The sequence below is a fragment of the Halichoeres trimaculatus genome, unplaced genomic scaffold (assembly GCF_033239565.1).
Source record: "Halichoeres trimaculatus isolate MK-OKI-2021-1 unplaced genomic scaffold, fHalTri1.1 fHalTri1_scaffold_17, whole genome shotgun sequence".
NCBI classification, from domain to species: Eukaryota; Metazoa; Chordata; class Actinopteri; order Labriformes; family Labridae; genus Halichoeres; species Halichoeres trimaculatus.
Genome location: NW_027437195.1, coordinates 15994204 through 16015679, shown reverse-complemented (window position 1 = coordinate 16015679; position 21476 = coordinate 15994204). Strand labels below are relative to the sequence as shown.

Here is a 21476-nt window from a genome sequence, read left to right as displayed (position 1 = left end):
GCCACACGTTGAGATCCTGTCTACTTTTATTGTGGAAGCACAGGAGGCAAGATGACGTTCATCGCCAAGACCTTTTACGACCTAAGGGCCACCACACTGGAGGGAGACTCGGTGGATTTTAACGTGTTCAGGGGCCGGGTTGTCCTAATTGAGAATGTGGCCTCACTCTGAGGTACCACCACCCGGGACTACAATGAGCTAAACCTGCTTCAGAGCAAGTACCCTCATCGGTTTGTGGTCCTGGGTTTTCCCTGCAACCAGTTTGGATATCAGGTTAGTAGAGCAAAGATTCTGTCTGCAGACCTTAAAAGACCAGGCTTGAGCTAGGCCACAACATTTAGAATACTTTATATACTAATAATGTTTAACCACACATGTAAAATCTAATACCAGCTCAGTTTAGAATACTTGAACCATAGTAAACTTTCATCTGGTTGTAAAAAATTTGGTTCTCTATAGATGCACATACTCATTCATCGCTCAGTGCTTCTCAATCTTTAGCTTTAACCCTTTATCTTAGCAGCTGAAAAGAACCTTCTCTTGTATGTGACTCTCAGATGAGTGCCTCTTATTAAACTTACCTCAAAGATATTGAAAAATCAGCTTGATTACATTGTTTAGCTTGCTGTGATGCTGGAGTCACATTTAAATGATCTTATATGTAAATGAATACTTGTGTTATTGTAGGAGAACTGCTCCAATGGTGAGATCCTGAATTCCCTGCAGCATGTGCGTCCAGGAGGTGGCTATCAGCCAAACTTCACCATCTTTGAGAAGTGCGATGTCAACGGTACAAACACACACCCAGTCTTTGCCTACCTTAAAGACAAGCTCCCCTATCCTGACGATGACCCACACTCCCTCATGCAGGACCCAAAGTTTCTGGTTTGGAGTCCAATCTGCCGCACAGATGTCTCATGGAACTTTGAGAAATTCCTCATCGGACCTGAGGGAGAGCCCTTTAAAAGATACAGCAAAAAATTCCCCACCATTGAGATCGAGCCTGACATTCAAAGACTGCTGAGATTAACAAAGACCTAAGAATCACCTCCGTCTCTTTAACAGCTTCTCATCCATCACACCCAAAGCTGATATGCTGTCCTCCACGCTTTTAAGCCTTATTTAATGAGGGTGATATTCTGAAAAGCTGAGGGAATATTATCTGAGGCCTTATAAGTGCTTAAGACTAGTGGAAGAAAGAATTCAACATATTTGAAGGAAATTTAACAGTGTAATTAAAAGATTAATTTTAGGGTTACATCAAAGAAACTGCACTTTTTACTCTGCATGTCTTTTTGTTCCTATCATTCTCAATCCTGACCAGCAGATGGCACTGCTGACTTGATTAAACAGACTTCCATCGTGATTTTGTGAATTAACATTCCTCACACACGCTCACTCAATGTTTGCTCTTGAATAAAACCCTGAAAACCTTTTTTTTCTCTCTGTAGTTTATAATTCAACCATAAGCAGCTTGAAAGATTTATGCCTCTTACGCAAGGTTAAAAAAAAGTTGTTGTCATGTTGGATGAGATCTGTGTAGGCATACTAATGTGGATTGAAATACATTTCAGGGAGTGGAATCATGATGCATGTTATCCACACACTGACTTAAATAACTTATAAGCCATTCATCTGTGTTGTGCATCCTCCAGTCTGCTGATCCAGTGTTTGTATGTTGATATTTTCTACATTTCCACGTAAGCTGATACCAGTTGCCAAATAAAACTGCAGGAATGCTTTATTGCCATAGGGACACTTAAGGACATGCTCTAAATAATGATTTCAGGTAAGTATTTACCTTGTTGCTTTTAATGAGCTCTTGCACAGCTTTTATTTCCTATGCACAGTCCGCACTTTTTGAAAGGTCCTGCAGATTAGCAGCGGATTTTCTGCACATCTGCTGCTAATTCACATTCACATCAGCTGATGATGATGTCAGAGCCACAGGGTGCACAGGTCAGACAGCGCCTTAATGTGTTTGGCAGGTTGCTGCAGGGACAACAGTGAAACACCCTGCCACCTGACACTGTTATTTCTGTTTGTAGATAACCTGACTCAGCATCTTTGAATATTACATTTGTCTGTTTGTGTTGTTATGACACATAAGGATGTGTGATTAATATTTCTCCATGAGGACTGCTGATCTGTAGTAGACAGCCAGGTAAGTAATGTTTCCTATTTAGAAGAAGCAAATATTGGTGGAGGAAAATCAGGAGCCTCCCCCCTCTTTGCACTGCTCATACTCACTTAGCTTGCAGAAAAACACCACCAAAGATTGTTTATGTAAGAGCAATGAGCCACAGATTCAACACTCAGAAACAATGCATACCCTACCTCAGATGTTAAATAAAATACACCATGATCACTGCAGTGTCATGAAAAATTGGTGTCATGTGTTGAAACAACCCAGCACATTGTGGTTAGAAAGATTATAATGCACATTATGATTTAGACCTTCTTGTAGGTCCATCTCATCCCTTTCTGAATAGATGATAATGTATATTCAATATGAACACAGTTTCTTTCATAGTGCAGATCTAAAAGGTTTTTTTTTTTTTTTTTTAAATAACACAGCCAGGCCTGACTTAAATAGAAAAGCTTAATATTTTCCACCTCATTACTAAGAAGACTCTTCTTTAGTGTTGCTCCCACTGGGTTTCTAGTTATATTTCTGAATGTCACTGAAGTGCAAATGTGGGGTGGCTTTGTTGAAGGTCTCAGCATGTGTGCTCCATTGTTTCTGGACAAATCTTGCATCTGATTGGAGAAAAAAAGGAAAATGCTAATTTGCCTCTCAAGGGTATTCAAACAGGCAACAAAATGGGGTTTACTCGTTTATTTGTCAAATTGAAAAAAGCATAATTTGCAAAAAATGTGGAATTAGTAAACTCAAGATATCATTGGGTTATCCTTTAACTTTACATATCTAAAAACACAGCACCAAAGTTCACCTCTAAACCGATTATCTGACCTCACAAATATGATGCACCTGTAATTGTTATCACCACGATACAATTATTTTGCTTAATGAATGAACATGTGAACCTCACACAAACATATTTTCATCCACATGAGACCTGTGTAATAGTCATTACATGGATTACAATTTTATTGCTTGCAATCAGTAGTCCTATCATTCTAACAAACCATATCTCATTTGAAACAAAGACATAATCCAAGAGTGATGAGCATGGGATTTCTTCTGCATCACTTATCTCTTCTATTTAAGACCATATTTTAGGTTTAGGTTATTTTTGGTTTTAGCTCTTTGTGTAGGACTGTGCAAGAGAATTTAGCATATTTTTCTTTATGATTAACATTTGAGACATACACTTCCTCTCAAAGCTACACAGCTTCCTATTTTTTTTTGTCCAATCCTGTTTTATTGGTCTTTTTTTCCCCAAAATTAATCTCTAGCAGTCTCAGCAATAAGGGGATTTAAATGACAGTAATCATAATATGTACACTTTCACACACACACACATGTTCATACAATTAACACATAGGCTATCATGCCTTTACATTCAACAGATAATAATTGTAAAAAACATATATATTTACATGTATTCATAACCATGTATATATATACCAACTGTGCATTACCAGTAGACAGTAGTAGTAGTAGTATTATTATGGATGAAAGCTTTTTTATCATTATTTTAGTGTTGCACTACTTGCCAGTACAAAAACAAACAAATAGTTACACAATACCTAAAAAAATATCTAATAAATAAATAATAATAATAACAATGATACCTAAAAAAAAATAACAAATAAATCAACAGATAAGTGAATCGATAGATAAGTTAAGACAAAGGGAGAAAGGGGGTTTCCTTATAACTGGTTGCTATTTTTAAAAAATCTGCCCCAACTGTAAAAAACAAGTAAAGACTTGATCTTATAGATATTTTAAATTGTCAGTGATCTCATTGCATTGTTATGTTGTTCAGAAATATCATAGATAGTGTTACACAGCTGCTTGCTTCACGATGCTGTAAGGAAACGAGATTTACCTTGTTAAAGCACCCTGTAGCTTTTATAACTAGCTTAAGATAATAAAACAGGCTCATAGACACAACATAAGCACAACATAGCTTCATGTTCAGTTCACTTGGAGGCATATGAAATCACTTTAAATTTGCTTAACTATTTCCATCTTTTATGGTAGTACCTCAAAAGTTGCTAGTTTTCCTTAACCAGTGATTACACTGGCAGTGTTCGGGGTAAGTTTTAATGATTAAACCTGAAAGTTTGGGAGAAAAATTTAAAATGGCAAAATAAAAAAGTAGGGAGATGTCAAGAATAGCCTAAATGAGAGTTTCAGCTTCGTGTGCTTCTACCTCCACACAGAGTGAACCCTCTTCTCGTCCCCCTCCTTCTCGTCCCCCCTCCAGGTGAGCACTGTTGCCACGGAAACGTTTGCTTTCCCCACGTTTGCCCTTCTCTCGCGAGACTCTGAGGGCAGAGGGAAAGGGAGAGAGAGAGAGCCAGCGAGGGGAGTCTGCCTGAATGATCTCATCCCTCCAGCAGCTGCATAGCGCAGCCAGGCAAACACGTAACTTTCTATCAAACTTCCAAGTTGCCTTTCGGAAGAGGACACGGGAGCGTTTTCGGTTTGAACCGGAGCAGACACGTTTCCCGCGAAGGTAAGGAAAACGCGGTGCGCAGTTTGTGTGTCGGAGTTCGCTATTGGACCTGAGTTGAAACAAAAGGAGGAAACCCCGCTTGGTGTTGTGTGACATCTGAAAGCTTGTATGAGAAAGAAGGAAAGGTGAGTGGGAAACGGAGTGCTCGCTTTGTGTGGGGTGTAGCTCGTGGTAAAGGTGTATACACATCTGTGTGCTGTCTGTGGACAAAGCTTATCTCTGTGCTGTGTGAAGGTGCTGTGTTGAGCCACTACGCAGTGAATGCCACTGTTTTTTACTTAATGGGGTTGGTGTTAGACGAAAAAAACGACTTTACCCGACATTCAATGGGGCTGTCAAAATGTATCTAGCCGCTGCGTCGTTGTTGCTATATGTCAAGGGCATTGTTCCCAGCTCTGATTTAGGAATAAGATTCACAGGTGGTATCATAACCACCATCCCATGACATGTAACTTAAATGTGTGAATGTCACCTTGTGTAATCGCCGAAAAATCAGTTTATTTTTCCAGGTGACTTTGGTATAGCCTGCGAACGAGGGGAGATCACAGACAGGTGATTTCTTTGAGTCACATCTGCCTGGCCCTATGAGCTCTGGTTAATCCAGTTCATTGCCTGTTCATCATTTTGATCAGAATAAACCAACCGGATTGCACTTTGAATGCAGAGTCCAGTCTGATCAAAGGCCTTTTAGAATGTATTCTGTCCAACAATGTGTCTAGTCATTGAGTATTCATCCAGCTAACTCGCAGTCATCCTTCGTGGCTCATTTATCAGACTGTTTGAGAGATTGTTTTCACATATGGATCACACCAGTCATGGCAGCATGATAGGATAAGATATGGCAAAGCAGGGACACAATGCAAACAGATTTGTTTAGACAGTCAGGAGCAGCCAGGAAGCAGTGCCAACCTGTTCAAAGTTCAAACATAAGCAGGATTGTGTCCTAAACTGGCATATTTACATGATATCAACTGTGACAAACCAGGGCTCCCTTAGCTCATGGCAACCTGCTCCTGCAGCAGTGCTTATTGGAAAACCTGGCAGGAGTCAGGTGAATTAAAGGAAGCTTTGGAGTTTGGCTTTGGGCAGAGATCAAGGATTTTTAGCATTCTTGATAGGCTTAGTTGACCTGGCATGACTGATCATAGAGCCGCACTGCCATTTTTTAAACTAGCGAGTCTAATCTCAGCTTTGCCGCTAAATCGAAGCTATTACTCAAACTGGAATGCATCTTGTTTTCTGTGATTGGATTTATTCTGGAGAATTAATCTAATGCAAATGCAGCAGGTTTATATAACAATGAGGAAAGGATCCACTCTCTGTTACAATCTGCCACAGCCTGCCAAGAGGTCTGCTTTTGCTTTCATACTGCTGAGAACAACACCTTTGTGGCTCAAGACGTCTCATTTATGAAGACTGTTGTAAGGCCATAGTTCCATCCATAAAGCTGACAAATAAAGTCAAAGTATTTGTTTCATACTCTGCATGGCATGCAACTTTAAAACTGGTTTCCTTTCCTTAAGGAAACATTGCTTCTCTCATTTCCTATAATCTTAAGGGTCCCCCCTTTTGCCTCATTACCAGAGGACAGTGCTTCTATTTCCACTTCTTTGCATCATCTAACACAACAATAACAATTGTTTCTGTCATCATTTTGTCGTGGACTCATTTTGAGGTGCCTACTCGTTCACACAGGGTTGCTTCCTGTTGCTAAGTTGAGCTCATGTTTCTATTGTTTCTTGTGGGTTGGCTCATTGGGGATAGCTTGAGCAAAGATGAAAGACAACAACAACAAGAGCGTTGTGCTGCTTTAGAGTTTGCCACTCTGGAATGTGTCATCTGTAATTATCCTAAGTGGCTATCGCTAATTTCTAAATTGACAGTTTACATGTCCAGGTTGTTTTGAATTGCATTTGGTGTTTCCGGTCGGTTTTGACCAAAGGGCTACCTCCAGTTTTTAAAAACGAGACCAGAGTGAAGACCCATGTAGACTTAAGCATCAGAATTGAACATGCTTATGGTGATTTAGGTGTCTTAAGCACATTTCTTGCTGTAAAAACAGCATGGAGGGTGATTTATTGGAATTACTTTTCTTCTTTTTGTTTTATTAGACTCAGAGTTGGGCTTAATTCGTAGCACAGCTAATTTGACTGACAGATAAGGAGATTGAGGCCAGTAAGCAAGATTGATTCAGCCTGCCTTAGCTCCACCGCTTCTTCTAGACAGACCTGAAGTTGGCTCTGTGTGGCAATTGCCAATGTTGGGCTTCTTCACCACCTTTTTGTGAACCCAAGGGGGTTGTCACCAAAACTACATCCACATTTTCCAGTACTTGGATTTGACAGGGCACTTTCCATTTGGAGCCAAGTGGCAACATCCAGTCTCAAAGTATGAAGCCTGTGCAGAAGCGGTAAAAACTATTACTGTAAACAATAATTTGATATTTTTAAAGTGATTAGATGTAAGTAGGGGTGCACCGATTGCAATTTTCTAGTCAATCACAGATCACTGTTAACTAAAAACAGCAACCTGCTGGTACCGTTTTTTATTTTCTATTTTTTATAACTGACAGCATATACCTTCTATGTTCCAGTCTTATTTTACTGAAAATCATTGAACAATACCTGTGAAACAACAAAATCTTTATGTTTTAACTTAAACAACCAAAAGAGTGTCCTGAGTTTTAGGTCTCAGAGCAAAAAGCAACAATGGCTGGCTGTCAGACCTTCCTGGAGGTACATAAGATCAGTTTCATATGTAAGGATGGGCCGATCACCGATCCCCTCAAATTAAGGAAATCGTCACCGATCAATTAGTGCATGTCTAAAAGTAAGTTTTGCTCATTTACGGACGTAGTGCATTTAACTGACAGGCAGGGGTAAAGACCTGCCTCTTAACCTCATCCAAACCCTGATTGAAGGTTGTGTCAAGCTTTTTCGTCATACCACTTGCTGGTGATTGGCTCAAACGCTTCATCAGAAACAAATAGGTGACATAATAGATACTACATCCATGTATTACACAGTCCATGGATGGGACAAAATATCACTGTGGCTGTGTACTCCATAGTGTTTTTCTGACTAGAAACAGATAAGCCTTCCAAATGTGTCACTATTATTATTTTGGGATTCTGTGACTCGGTGGTCGAGTTATTTTGCCTCTTGCACGTGTCTTATCAATCATACCATGAACTTCTTAAGTTCTCACTTAGGCCTGTCACAATAATCAATAAATTGATTAACCGAACAATAAATACAAATGTCCTCGGTGAGTTTGCCAGCCTCGATAAACTGACTTTCGACCAAAGAGGCTGAATGAGAAGATGGCTCACTACGTCTATCGTTCCTAACATCGGGGTGCATAGGTTCTATAGCGGATTAAGTGGATTTATAGCGGAGTGAGCATCTGTCAAAAATGCGGTCTTTTGCATCTTTTGTGATGGGGCTGCTCGCGCGTACACACTGAGAGAGCTGAAGCGAGCGTCTTGAGGGGTAAGGAGGAAACACACGCTAATATGAGTGATGGCACGAAAGATACGGTTCTTAAGCCGCCTGCCACAGTCCCAGTGTGGGAATATTTTGTGTTTTTATCAGAATGAATAAAGTGTGAGCTCATGAACACCAACGAGCTGATATGTCGCATTTATTTGAAAATAGTGGCGACGAAGAAGAAGAGGGAGGTGCAGTGGAGCCCTATTCTTTGACAATCCGCTCTTACTGAGGCTTTTGGTCTGCAAAGTAAATAGAAATAAAAGCGCCAAATAGTGGGGGCTCAAAGACAGCTACATCGCCAAAGAAATGCAGCCCTTCAATACGGTTGAAAGCCATAAATGTCAAAAATGTTTGACAGACAGTACGGATTGACTGGGAAAAAGTACATGTTACAAACAATTCAGGAACTGTATAAACTCCCTTTTATTTAGGCTATAGTTTTTATTGTTGTTGTTTTTTTTGTAGTTTTGGTTTTTTCTTTAGAGACAGGGTCTATGTTTTATTGTTTTTGATTAGTATTTATTATTTTCATTGACATGTATTTTTTTCTGAAAGAGAGTCCATTTCATTTTCATTGTATTTTTTTCTCTTTCTTGTTTGTTAAATTTATAATATATTTTGTTTAATTCATTTTATTTAAAAGATTCTGACCTTTTAATTACAGTTAAATACTCTTAAGAAATTAAAGTTTCTTGCTTTTGATATGGTGTACTCACTTTATTATCCCATTTATCATAATTACATCAATGAATAAATGGAAAAAAAAAATCAAAATAATATTGACAATAATATTGTTTATCGGCAATATTATTTTGGAAAATTATCGTCTAGCAAAATTTGTTATTGTGACAGGCCTATTCTCACTCTGCTTTTCATTATGGAATTCTGTTTCGTTGGTGCTTTGACAAGTTTAAAGGTTAAATATTTCTGTTAATTACTTGATCCTAACTTTAAGAAATGTGCTGCCAGTCCTGACTGGCTGCTTGTAAACCTGTGCCTCCTCCTTCTTCCTGTCCCTGGGGACCAACTAGCGGACAAACTAAACTGACCTTCAGTAAAGTCCCTGGATGATCTGGAGCACAAACATGAAATGTCAGCAACAAGGCCAAGTTCTCCATGCCTCTATGACAGACAGACAGAACATGAGTCATATATATTTGTGTGTGTGTGTGTATGTGTGTGTGTGAGGTTTGACACAATAAAAAGAGGAAGCTCCATGAGTTTTAAATGAGTGGTGTGTCTGTCCAGTATTAGTCAGCTCATCGTCACAAGTCAAATGATTTGATGATAATTTGTCTGCTGGCGCTTTTTTTCCGTGCCACTGTCTTTTTTCGCCGGTGACTGACAGGGTCGATGAGTTTGACTGTAATGAGGTGTGAATACTGGGTCCACACTTCCTGCTTGCTAAACTGTTGGAATGCTCTTTCTTTGTGTGGATCGGACGGGCCGCCGTACATCGGCCAATGGATGAAGGCAGAGGGCTCGGAAGCTACAATGCTGGTGATGTAATCCCTTTTCAGTGCACTGCCACAGAGAAAATGCCTTCAGACAAAGGAAAATTCCCCTCCTCTCTCCCCCACCTGCCACAACGTTTGGGGAATTTTGACCCTGGAATCACGACCCTGTAATTATCTGAGGAAGATTCTTTATAGTTTACTAAAACTACGTGAGTTCAGTTTGGGCACAGGTGCAGAATGCTCCTTTGTCTCAGATCTGGACTCACCTGTCTTACATTTGGGGTTCATTCTAGAGGTGCACACACTTGAGAGTTAAAGCAACATCTCTGTGACTGGTTTCTGTTATCCTGCATCAAACTTTTGAACTCCCAGGCAGAACCCACAGTCATGCAGAGATCAGACACTGTGAAATCCCCCTTCTTGCTCCAATCAAACCTCATACAAGCCCCAAAATAGCACGACACGGCACAGAAGTTGTGCGATGATGTAGTAAAACGAAAACACTTTGACAAACAACCACCTCAGTTAGGAAAAAAAAAAAACTTTCCGTAATGAAATATGGGATTGTGCTGATGATGTGTTGCTGCAGGCTATCTCTCTGCAGCCACACGCTCATGACGTGCTCGGTATTGTCTCGACATGTCTGCCAGTCGCTACACTGTCTCTCTGTTTGGCCTGCTCACTCTCCCTGGAGCGGATTACAGAACTCTGTGCTCGGGGAAGAATCAAAACATCAAGTGGAGCTGCAGGCCCCGTGCCCCATGCCGAGCTAATGTGGGCAGCGGTGGAAAATAATTCCACATACAAAAAAAATAACACACTCACATGCAGAGGTTTAGGCTGTTGTCCCTCCTGTGGACAGAAATCTGAGAAGCAGGCAGGAATGCGTGAGGGCTTGGTCATGGCTGAGCTCAAAACAGATCTCGATGCATAGACAGGTCTGTTCAGCCGGTCCTCATTCCTGCTCGTGCTTACAACTGTTTTTGTTACTTTCAGGAGCCTGTTTTTATGTGGAGTAAAACATGGTCTGCAGGCAAAGCAAAACACTGCGTGAGGTTCTCTCTCCTGCACATTCTTCAAAATACTGAAAGCATTCTTGCTTTAGTCTGTGTTGCGCTTCGTTTCCTGTACTGAAAGTCAAAAATTCCTTCCTTATACTGCTCCTAAATTCCACATCCTTTGCTTTGGGAGCAGGGAATCCATTTCCATCCTGCCAGTTCCTGCTTCGCTCAGGGTAAAGCTGAGGGGGAAGAATGAGTCCACTGTGAAATAAAGGCTTCCTCTGCAAGATTCAGATGACTTTTTAAACACATGGATGTTTGAAGTGCTCTGCTTGAGAAGTGAAGGAAGAGCTTCTCCTCTCGCAGCGTGACCATCAAGTTCTGTTGTACTGATACAGCCTTAGAAATAAGTTCACAGTGAATTATAAAACAGTAAGGCTGTACAGTATATAACGGCACTTTGTCTGATGAATCAGGCCACAGTCCTTTCCTCATGTTGCTCCAGGTGCTGGGGGCAGATAGGGTTGACTAATAACAAACATGGCTGCTTTCCCAGCCTTTCCTCTCTGGCTGCCTGTTTCCTGTATGTTTCATTGATGTGTTCCTGGATACTCGGTCTACAGCGCTGCTACAAGAGATGCAAATTTGAAACTGAAAGCTGTTATGGATATGACAGAAATGTGTAGAACATGGATGGATACAATGCTGGGTGGACCATGATGAAACTGGAGGCCCAGAATAAGCTCAGATATCAACATGGAAAAGTGAAGAATCTCATTTTAGGTCTACTTTCTGAATCAGTTCTATTAAACTGAAAACTCAGCGTCTTGGTTATTTTTTCAAAGATGACATTTGTTTTGAAATTCTGACTATTTCTGATAATTGTATGTCAAAGGAAATGTTAAAAAATGAGTGCAAATTAGGTTGGTATGTTCAATCAGAGGAGACCTGTTTTAGTCAGGTGTAGCCTTTTGAGGGGTTTAGTAGTTTTGCATGAAAGAACTCAGGGATACACCAATCTGACTTTTCAGGTCCTGATACCAACAGTAGCCATGTTTACATCAGGAGTTTTTCGTCTTTCTGAATGGAATCTTTCTGAATGACTTTTCTGAAAACAATAGTATACATGGAAAGGAATATTCCAATCTCTAGTCTACATGCGCCGCTATAATCAAACAGAATGGTCAATGGGGCATGCACAGAAAAACGTAAGCATCATGTGATTTATCAAAGACAGAGGACAACAGTTTTTTTATCACAGTGTTGCTGTACTCCGTTTTGCGAGTGTCCGTCCAGTCTTGAAATTATGTTCAGTTCTTCAGAGTTTGGATCAAAAGCAAACTTTCCTACAAATATGACTGCTCGCCGCCATTTCTCAATTGAGGAACGTCTCTAGTTGCGTCTTTCGTCATATCTGAGCATGCGCTGAAAGAAGGCACCCTGACAACTTTCTGTCTGAGTGGATACATGATACCTCAATCGGTTTGAGGAAAGGAATATTCCACCCCTTTGAAACCGATTAAATGTCCATTCGGATTGGCACTTTTCTTTTGGAATGAGGTGAATACAAAGGTTAAATTCTTTCCGTTTGAGCAAATAAACCAAATGCAAGCGGAATAGTTGGGTCCATGTATACGTGGCTACTGATACCTGGACCTTGGGATTGGCCAATGCCAAAATGTGTACATTTGTAAAAAAAAAAATTGAATAACAATATTCAAATTGACAACATTATTATTTAATGGGATTATGAATGGGTAATGTGTGGTAAATAGATTTCTTAGTACTAACAGGAATTACAGTTAAACTATAAACCGTAAGCAGATAAGTGAGGAATTGAACTTGACAAAACAACTATAAAATACCCCCAAACTGCTGAGCAGCTGAAGATTCCTTTTTCATACTTTTTCAGCAAAAATGTACCAAACTGCTGGTGTTGATGAACACTGAATTGTCTAAAACTGAGTGGAATAAATCTGTCCTTTTGATTAGGGAATGTATCAATCCAATCCTGGTATCAGGTATCAGCCTGATCAAGCCCCTCAAAGCTAGATAAGGTATCCGTGGGAAAAGATCGGTCTGACCTTGACACTAAGGCTAAACTATGATTTAGTCTCCAGGGTATAAAAGTTTTTAATTTAATCAGATCAGTATCGGTATCAGGATTCAAGATAAAAAAAAGTTGTATTCGTGCACCCCTACTTTGGATTGGCCTTAAGTCATGGATACTGGGTCTTACTTTTTTGAGTCCATATCAGAAGTGAAAAGTGATACCAGAAACTGGTAACATGTAAAAGAACTATTTCAATGCCCAGACAAAAACATCAGAGAATAGCTGAGCTCATTCTGCCCATCAAACCTGGACACACTCTTTGGTTGTTGAAGCATTTTGTCTGATGTTAATAGTAACATCTGGATGTTTAAGTGACTGATAGTCTGACTCTGATTTGGGGAAGGCTTGCAGTATGTGGACATAACCCAACAGGGGATCATCACAGGTAGGGATGGGTACCTTTCACATTTGAAACGATACGGTACTGATGCCCAGTACCTGGCAATCTGTACCGGTACTCAGCCGTACCAATTTTCTGTACTTTTTTGTGTTTCTGTGGTAAAAAATACCAATTTGTTTAGTAATAAAATACTTTTTTTTTTTTTTACTACACCTATTTATTCTTCTTTCAAAAACCTTGCAATGCTGTATTCATCTCCAGCGTGGAAAATTGGCTACCCTTCCACTCCGTCACAGTCACAAGGACATTTAGGTACCTAAACATGGTACCTTTAGATTTTACATGAACCGGCACCCGGAACTTTTGACAGAATTCGGTCGGTACTAGTGCTGCATGATTTGGGGAAAAGGTGCGATTTGCGATTAGGTGGACAATGTTGCGATTGCAATTGTGCTTGCGATTAAATAAAAAAAGTTGTGTCATGATGAGTCTACAGACTTGCTTGGTTATCATGGAGAAAAATCTGAATTGCATGTGCTGACATTGCGATTGCGATAACCTCTTTTGTGATTACGTAATTGCGTGTGCTGACATTGCGATTGCGATTGTGAATGCGATAGTCGTGCAGCCCTAGTCGGTACCTTTAAAAGTACCTAATTCGGTTCCCATCCCTAATCACAGGTCACCAGCTCAGTACACTTTCTATGAGCCATATTTTCATGATAGTGCACCAGTGTTTCAGTTATCAGTCAGCGCTCATGAGTAGTAAAGGAAGTGTTACTCTGCTTGTATTAGCATGTTGTTAACACTTGACTTGAAATGCTGATTACATTCAGGTCACATGTGTCTGTCTGCTACCAGGACTATAAAACCTGCGCCTGTTCCTGTCTTAGTTCCCTGGACCTTAGACTCCTGCCTGATTTTCACAAACTCCAGAAACCTGAACCAGGTGCTGAAATCCTCAGCACGTGTGAGGCAAACAAAATGCAAATGAAAGCCTCACAGAGAGACCCAGAAACTTGCATGTTTCCCTCCTCCCCCGTGACTCGTGGGGATGCAGCGTTGTAAGCTAATGTAGGATTGGGGGTGTTAATTGCTGTCAGCTCTGATCTGTATCTTAGAACCAAGACTAAAACTGAAAAAAGAAACAATGTGGACAGCTGTCTGATTAATAAAGCTCATGCTAATTTTCTCCTCTTTTTCAGTCACGTGTTTTAAAATTTGCTGTGCTTGATTAAAAAAAAGCATTCAGCACTGCTCCCTGGGCTGCTCTTCATATCTGATGTGTCGTGCATGCGTCTGACTCTGCAGCATGATAAACCACAGTTGCAGAGCTGGACGGAGCGTCCCAGTGATTGCAGCAGCAGCAGCAGCAGCAGAACACCGTGCAGGTTTGGTTCTCTGGCACATACTGTGATTTAGCAAGACACCCCTGTTATGCAACACTAGCTGGCTTATCACAGTCCAAATGACTCTGTATGAATTGATTAACTCTGCGGCCTGACTGTTTATAATTGGACTGGAAGTGCACTGGGCTGTGCACTGGACACGTGCCAGAATCAATGACGGGGAAACGGTTTGTGTGTATAACTTTGTTACATCGCTGTTGTGGATTTTGTGTTCTCATTATGCCTCCCTGCAGTCAGAGCTGTGAGTTTAGAATCTACAGCATTTCTGATGAATAATACTCATTGCTGTGGCACACCTGAGCTCTCCTCTGAGTTCTTACTTAGATCAGGCTGCCCTCTAAGCTGTAGGGACAGCACTGTCACCCTGGCTTCTCCAGAGACATGGCAGAGAATTCCCCCGAGCTTTCCAGAAAGGATAACAAGCCCTGCCTTTGTACCCCTCCTTCTTCCCTGCACTGGTCCTCGTGTCAACTCACACTGAAGCTCTCCCTCCTGGTCCTTCGCACTGCAGCACATGCCGTTACCTTGTTTAAGTGCTTACCTGGCAAGATCATATTCTTGCTGTTCTGCCTCCATCCGTGCAAGCTTAAAAGGGTTAATTGCAAAATTGTACAGAACGTCCTGTGCCGAGGAAGACGATTAATGTCTGGTGGCAGCACAGCAGCTCTTTGGCCAACGTGAGTGGATATTAATCAAGCTTTCACCTTGACTTTAGCCTTCCAGAATGACTCACTGTGTTTTCCTCTGATTCCTGTCCTCTTAGCTGAGGCTTTAATTGTTTCTAACAGCACAACTGTGCTCCTCTGTCTGTTATTTGTCTGTGGGGAATCCTTGAACAGTTGAAATGCATCCCATTATAGCCGCCCCTATTCATCCAAGCAATCAAATGATCTGCTTAGCTTCCCCCGATTACTGCAGAGGTGTATTTGTAGGCTAAGCAGCTGATCGATTGATACTTGACTGATGAAAATGAACTCCAGAAGGATGTGTAGAGGATCTTATGATAGATCTGTTGGTATTCTCCAGGGGGCTTTTAAAAAGCCTGTGGTCAATGCTGCTGCTGCGGCAGTGGAGCTCATGTTTCTCATGTTTGCTCTGTGGGGTCCTAACCTCTCACAAACAGTCAAATCAAACAGCTGCTCCTCCACAACATCACCTCACCACAACCTGTCCAGACAAACGACAAACACGCCAGCACGTCATTCCCAAAATACTTCATTCTTGCTATTTAAACCAGGCAGTGAGGTCTCTTTGGTGGTTTTTGTTCCCTGAGAGCTTTCCATTCCTCTGTGGCTGCCTGTGTTTCCATTCTTTCCTCCTGAAAGGCTGTTATCTGATCTGAGCTCCCAGTGATTGTGTCTGTGTTTTAGCAACAGATACTGTTGTTATTGTTTCGCTGGCACATAAAGGCTCTGATTGTCTTCGGATGCACCTGATTAATTCCATGTTTGCGATGAATTAAGATGTGCAGTGGGGGTGGTCTCATCAGGATTCTGTCTGTGATCCGCCTTGTTTGCTACCTGTGTAATCAGACAGAGGATGTGAGAGGCCGGAGGTGGATGACTTCCAAACATCACAGACATCTGTCACATTGACACCTCGGCTGGGAGAATCAGTCAGCCTGTTGTCAGCTGACCTTGCTGCACACTCACTGTTGTTCACCAGGAGCTAACTGCTGTCACCCTTGCCCTGTCTTGCTCCTTAACCCACACCACGATGCATAATTAGGCCCTTAAAAAATCGCATCCACACGTTGCAGGGCACTCAGAGAAAAAGCTTGATGGATGCAATATGACGCAATATGGAGCGAGAGGCAATTAGGAAGGAAAGAGGAAGGCACACCTCTGCCAAGGCCAACAGTCCAGCCTGGTGTGATGTGCTAATCTGCGAGGAGAACCACTATATCTGTCAAGTAAAATTAGTTGAATGTGTTTTTATAGCTTGTCACAGAGTCAGGTCTGGATTCAGACCAAATTTTAAAAGGTCCTTCCTCTGCACTTACAGCGAGATTCATTTAAACTGATGAGAAGATTTGACAGCACTGAATGAAGAGCTGCAGACGGCATCTTGGTTTACCTTTTTGTAAAATGAACACACAGAATGCTCAAACTAAACAAGGTTTGCTTCATGTTTGAGACATGTAAGAGCCCAGCAGTGAATTTATGACTTTTTGTATTTAGGAAAGACAAATGCAATCTCAAAAGTGATACCACATTGTAATGCTAGTTCAAATGTTGATATTTTAATTTCATTTCACTCATTTATATTCTCTAAAAATATCTTTAGATTTGATTTTAGAGCTGGTGCCAAAGAATAAGCCCTTTCATATGTTTAAGGAGTATTTTGTACTCTTCAGTTTATCAGACATTGAGATGTGTCGTCATATGGTTGTTTTGAAAGCACTCTTAGTATTAAACATTCAGAAGAGCCAAAAAAAAAAAAAAAACTAGTAAGACATGATCTTTCCTTACCATAGACTGTTGAGAAAATGGAAGTCATCTTGCTTGGCACAAAGTGAAACTGCCCCAAAACTGCTCCCCCTGGTGGCTGGCTGCAGTATAGGCAAAAAAAAAAAAAATCTGTCTCCCCAGTCATTTCAGGTGGGCTGTGGGCAAACTTTAAAAAATTAAAACACCTCGTGGAAATGTTTCTCACATTTGATTGTTGTGGTGATTTGAGGATATCATTTGGCTGCCTTGTATTCAAGTCCTCTTTTTTCCGAGGAGTTCTGTTTTCATTAGTTAAAAGAGGTTAGAAACGAGGCTCTATGTCACTTATAACAATGATCGACAGCTGCTGTTCTTGTGTATTTTTCTTGGGGATTGTAAAATATGTCAGGAGGGAGAGCTAAAAAGATATTAGACACTCGAAAGAAAAAAATACCTTTATTTTTGTCACCTGGCTCCACTCCGATTCCCTTCGAGTCCCTTAGCTTCTACTGCGCAGACTCTGGCCGCACAACGGCTGCCAATGGCGGCGCCTGTGACGGGGGTATTTTGGCTTCACAACCATACAATGGTGAATGGTGGAGCCACGCTGTCCACTCTGTATACAGTCTATAGTCCCCACTTAGAGGGAAATAAAGACCACACTGGACAGCCTGGACAACTTTTGAAACAAGGAGATTTCCTACATCAGCTGAGTGCTTGGCTTCAAGTGATGTTTGAGACTCAACGTCCTCCAGTAATGACACGATTTATATTGAGTGTGTGTGTGTGTGTGTAATTGTGTGTGTGTGTATACCCCAAATAGCGAGCCCTGCACTGATGCCTGTAGCTGATATTTATCTGTATCTGATGCATCCTATCCTAGTTTAATCAATTTAATGGTAGCAAGCTAGCGTACAGTGCTGCTGATTCAGAGGTAGGAGAAGTCCCCTTTTGAAACGGATTCATTCATTTTCCAAATCCCTTGTCCTGTTCAGGGTCTCAAGAGCCTATTCTGGCTGTCATTGGGCGAGAGGCGGGGTACACCCTGGACTGGTCACTAGTCAATCACAGAGCTGACTAGGGATGGGTACCGATTTAGGTACTTTTAAAAGGACCGACCAAATCCTGTCAAAAGTACCGGGTATCGATTAATGTAAAATCAAAAGGTACCATGCTTAGGTACCTAAATGCATCCTTGTGACTGTGAGGGAGTGGAAAAGTAGGCAATTTTCCATGCTGGACATGAACACAGCATTGCAAGTTAATATACTGAAGAATAAATATGTCAAAGTGAAAAAAAAACTTTATTATGAAACAAATTGATATTTTTTACCACATGAACACAAAAAAGTACCGAAAATAGGTACTGTTGAGTACAGGTACCGATTGCCAGGTACTGGGCATCGGTACCGTATCGTTTCAAATGTGAAAGGTACCCATCCCTAGAGCTGACACAGAGACAGACAACCTTTCACGCACACACTCACACCTATGGACAATTTAGAGTTACCAATTAACCTGATGAGCATGTTTTTGGACTGTGGGGGGAACCGGAGTACCCGGAGAGAACCCACGCATGCACAGTGAGAATGAAAAAAAAGGAAGCTAAATCATTATTTCAAACATGGGTGTCAGTGTCTACCTTGATTTTGAAGATTGGTGCATCTCCTCTCCCTGCACATTGTAAATTGTGCTCATATCCTGCAGGCCCATCCAAAATGATGTTTATTGGTTGAGATGAATTCCTGCTGGTGGCCCCTTGAGGCCATGCTGCCCTTTCACCTGACATTACCAAAGTAGCTTCATCTAATGGAGTGACCAGAATTATCAGTCACTCTGAGCTCTCAGTTTCAGGGTTAACATTTAAGAATTGATTGGTTTGTTCCAGGCAGGAACAATGTGTCCATGTGATTAGTACCAGTAAAGATTTCTATGTATGTCATGCGTCCTCCTTGTTTCTAAGCATGAGGATTTTCAGGAATATTATTGACTGCCTGCCACGGTTTATTTCCACCGTCACTCGCCATGAGCCACAGGAGCAAAAGGCCGTATTGGCCTGTGCCCAGCGAGGACTTGAGCTGGGCAAGTGACCAATCCTCAGTGATGGGCGCACTCATGCACACAGCATGGCGGTCTGGCATACAGAGTGTGTGACCACTGGATGCCCCCAGCCCGGAGCGACCAGCAGTGCACGCGACACCATGAAGCACCAGCCTTTCCTACGATCCAACACAAAGATCTGATTGACATTTTGATTGATGTCGGATGACCCACTCTGTTTTTTTCATCCAAACTTTCCTGCAGCTCCATAACTCGGCTGCTGCTCCAGAGATGTGACATCGATCCCGCGGGCAGTCGAAGTGAATCTCAGCTTGCTTCATACGCACAAAGAGTGAGCAGCGCTGCCGTCCTGTCCTGATTTGTGTTGCTTGTGAGTGCCTGTGATCCCAGAATGAAGTAATAGTGGGTTTGGAAGTATTTGGCAGCCCCCCTTGGCTGAGCCCCATCCTCCCAACTCCTGGCACGTGGAGAGGCTGAATTATAGACGGCAAACACAAACTATTCACTCAGCCCTCCTCCTTGCATCAACACTGTTAATTATGTTGCTGCGACTCTTGCATCTCTTCTATTTTAATCCTCAACTGATGGAAATTACCCCATCCAAACACACACACTCCAGAGCGCACACACACACACACACACAGGCATGCGCCAGCCTCATGCTGTGCTGGGAGTCTTTGTTTAGTAACACATCTGCCTTTCACATACTAAGAAAGAGAGGCATATTTACCTTTTGTTAGGTGAAGAAAGGAAACTTTCCCCCTGTAAACACCTCCCTGCCCCGACCCTCATGTCCCTGTTTAACAAGGTGCACTGCTGGGAATTGCTCCCGTTGCACCAGGGTTAATCTGGAGGGCTTGGTTGCTGGGATCAGCGTGGTAAAACTGTGTCAAACACAAGAACTGCTTACATTTTTACCCCAATTCAAAAAGTCAAAGTACTGGAACAGAATAGCTGTTAACCCCCAGGTTTGAAACTCAGGGGCCGTTTACACGGCAATGGTTTCAGGGTGAAATGCAAAAGTTTTGTTGCATTTCGGCCTCGCATTTACATGGAAACGGCGTTTCAGCCGACCTAAAACACAAACTTTTGAAAACGGCCTTCAGAGTGGGGTTTTTCTGAAATGCTGCTGACACTGTTTCCATGTAAACAGTAAGCCGGCGTTTTCAGGTGAAACGCTGACATCACACTCTGCTTTACGCTAGCGCATACAGTACAACAGTACTGTTATTAGGATCATTACAAACTACCGTGTTGTGCTCAATCTGCTGAATCTGCTGACTGTGTTTCAACAAAATGTGCGTCTTTTGCTCCACTTTTTTTACTTAGTATCCCCCAATACACCAGATGATCAGACCAACTCTACTTCAGTGAAGATCTACCAAAGGCAGCTTCTGAACAAGACAGTTATAGCGCCGACTACAGGCCTGGCATGCTTACTACAGCGTTTTCAGTCCCTTGGCGTTTCCGTGTAAACGCAGATTTTTTTCACTGCGTATTGGAGTGAAATGTATTGGTGTAAACAGGGCCTGATTGGCCACCAAAAGCCTAAGGTATCATCGGCTGTTTCCTTGTCAGAGATGGGACTTTTTAATCAACTACTTTGGCTGTGTCGTAATAGGCTGGCTGTAGCTTTCCTGGTTTTTAGTGAATTTTCTTTGGATAAAATTTGGATGAACATCCTACTTTAAACCCTTCAATAAATAAACTAAGAAAATGTATGTGTAGCTGGTCTGTAGTATCATCCCTTAAAGGATTAAACATCGCACGCCACCTACAGGCCTGGCATGCTTATTACAGCCCTTTCAGTCCCTTGGCGTTTTTGTGTAAATGAACATTTTTTTCACTGCGTTTTAGCATTTTTGGATGAAACGCTGTCGTGTAAACTGGGCCTCAGATGCTGTAGTGGGAAACCTTTCAGCTGAGGAGGCATCCGTTGTAACAGCAGGAGAGACAGACTCCCTACAGGGGTCACAGAGAAACAATCCCATATCAATCTTTAAACTTTTTCATCTGGAGGAAACTGTGTCGCAGAATGTGTTTTGGCACAGTTCCTGTGTGAAAGTGGAAGCGCTGGTGTGTTTCTCTGCACTAAGGATTGTGTTTTTATACTCTAAAGCTCTTTTAATGATATCAAAGTATCTCTGCCTTTTCAAAGAGGCAGACTCGTCTGATGTGTTAGGCAGTCAAGGACGTTGGTTACTCTGCACTCAGTCACAGTGTTGCAAGCCGAGGTCAGATTAATATGTTACAAAGAATAAGCAATAAAAAATTGCTTGTGGGAAGTTTATATGCATCTGACTGGCAGCAGTGGTGAGAGAAACTTCAAAGCAGGGGATCGTGAGCTTTGGACTGCGTCATTCACAAAGGGGGCACTAGCAAAACCCTTCAACCTGCTAAAAATCACCTGGTAATCTTTAATACGAGTCTGCATTGGTAAAATACAATCCACCAACAACCACACAGTCCCTGTGTCTCTACATTTAGAGCTAACCAACAGCAGCCAGTTTGAGGCTTCAACACTGC

The 21476-nt window shown here is 41.7% G+C and overlaps 2 protein-coding genes across 5 annotated transcripts in view; both read left to right on the top strand.

Moving 5' to 3' along the window:
• The first annotated feature begins 46 nt into the window (after window positions 1–46).
• Window positions 47–1217, top strand: gpx2 (glutathione peroxidase 2). The gene is made up of 2 exons (XM_074691984.1): window positions 47–273; window positions 688–1217. The coding sequence occupies exons 1-2, from the start codon at window positions 52–54 to the stop codon at window positions 1039–1041; spliced, it is 576 nt and encodes a 191-aa protein (XP_074548085.1). The 5' UTR covers window positions 47–51; the 3' UTR covers window positions 1042–1217.
• A 3239-nt stretch (window positions 1218–4456) lies between these two features.
• LOC141806393 (signal-induced proliferation-associated 1-like protein 1) overlaps window positions 4457–21476 on the top strand; it is a 45718-nt gene continuing 28698 nt past the window's right edge. For 3 of the 4 annotated variants that reach the window (XM_074691895.1, XM_074691893.1, XM_074691891.1), the window contains exon 1: window positions 4457–4649. The gene's annotated coding sequence lies outside the window, so the exon portion shown is untranslated. Of the gene's footprint in view, window positions 4775–21476 lie in introns of all 4 variants that reach the window. The other variant, XM_074691892.1, reaches the window with a different exon arrangement.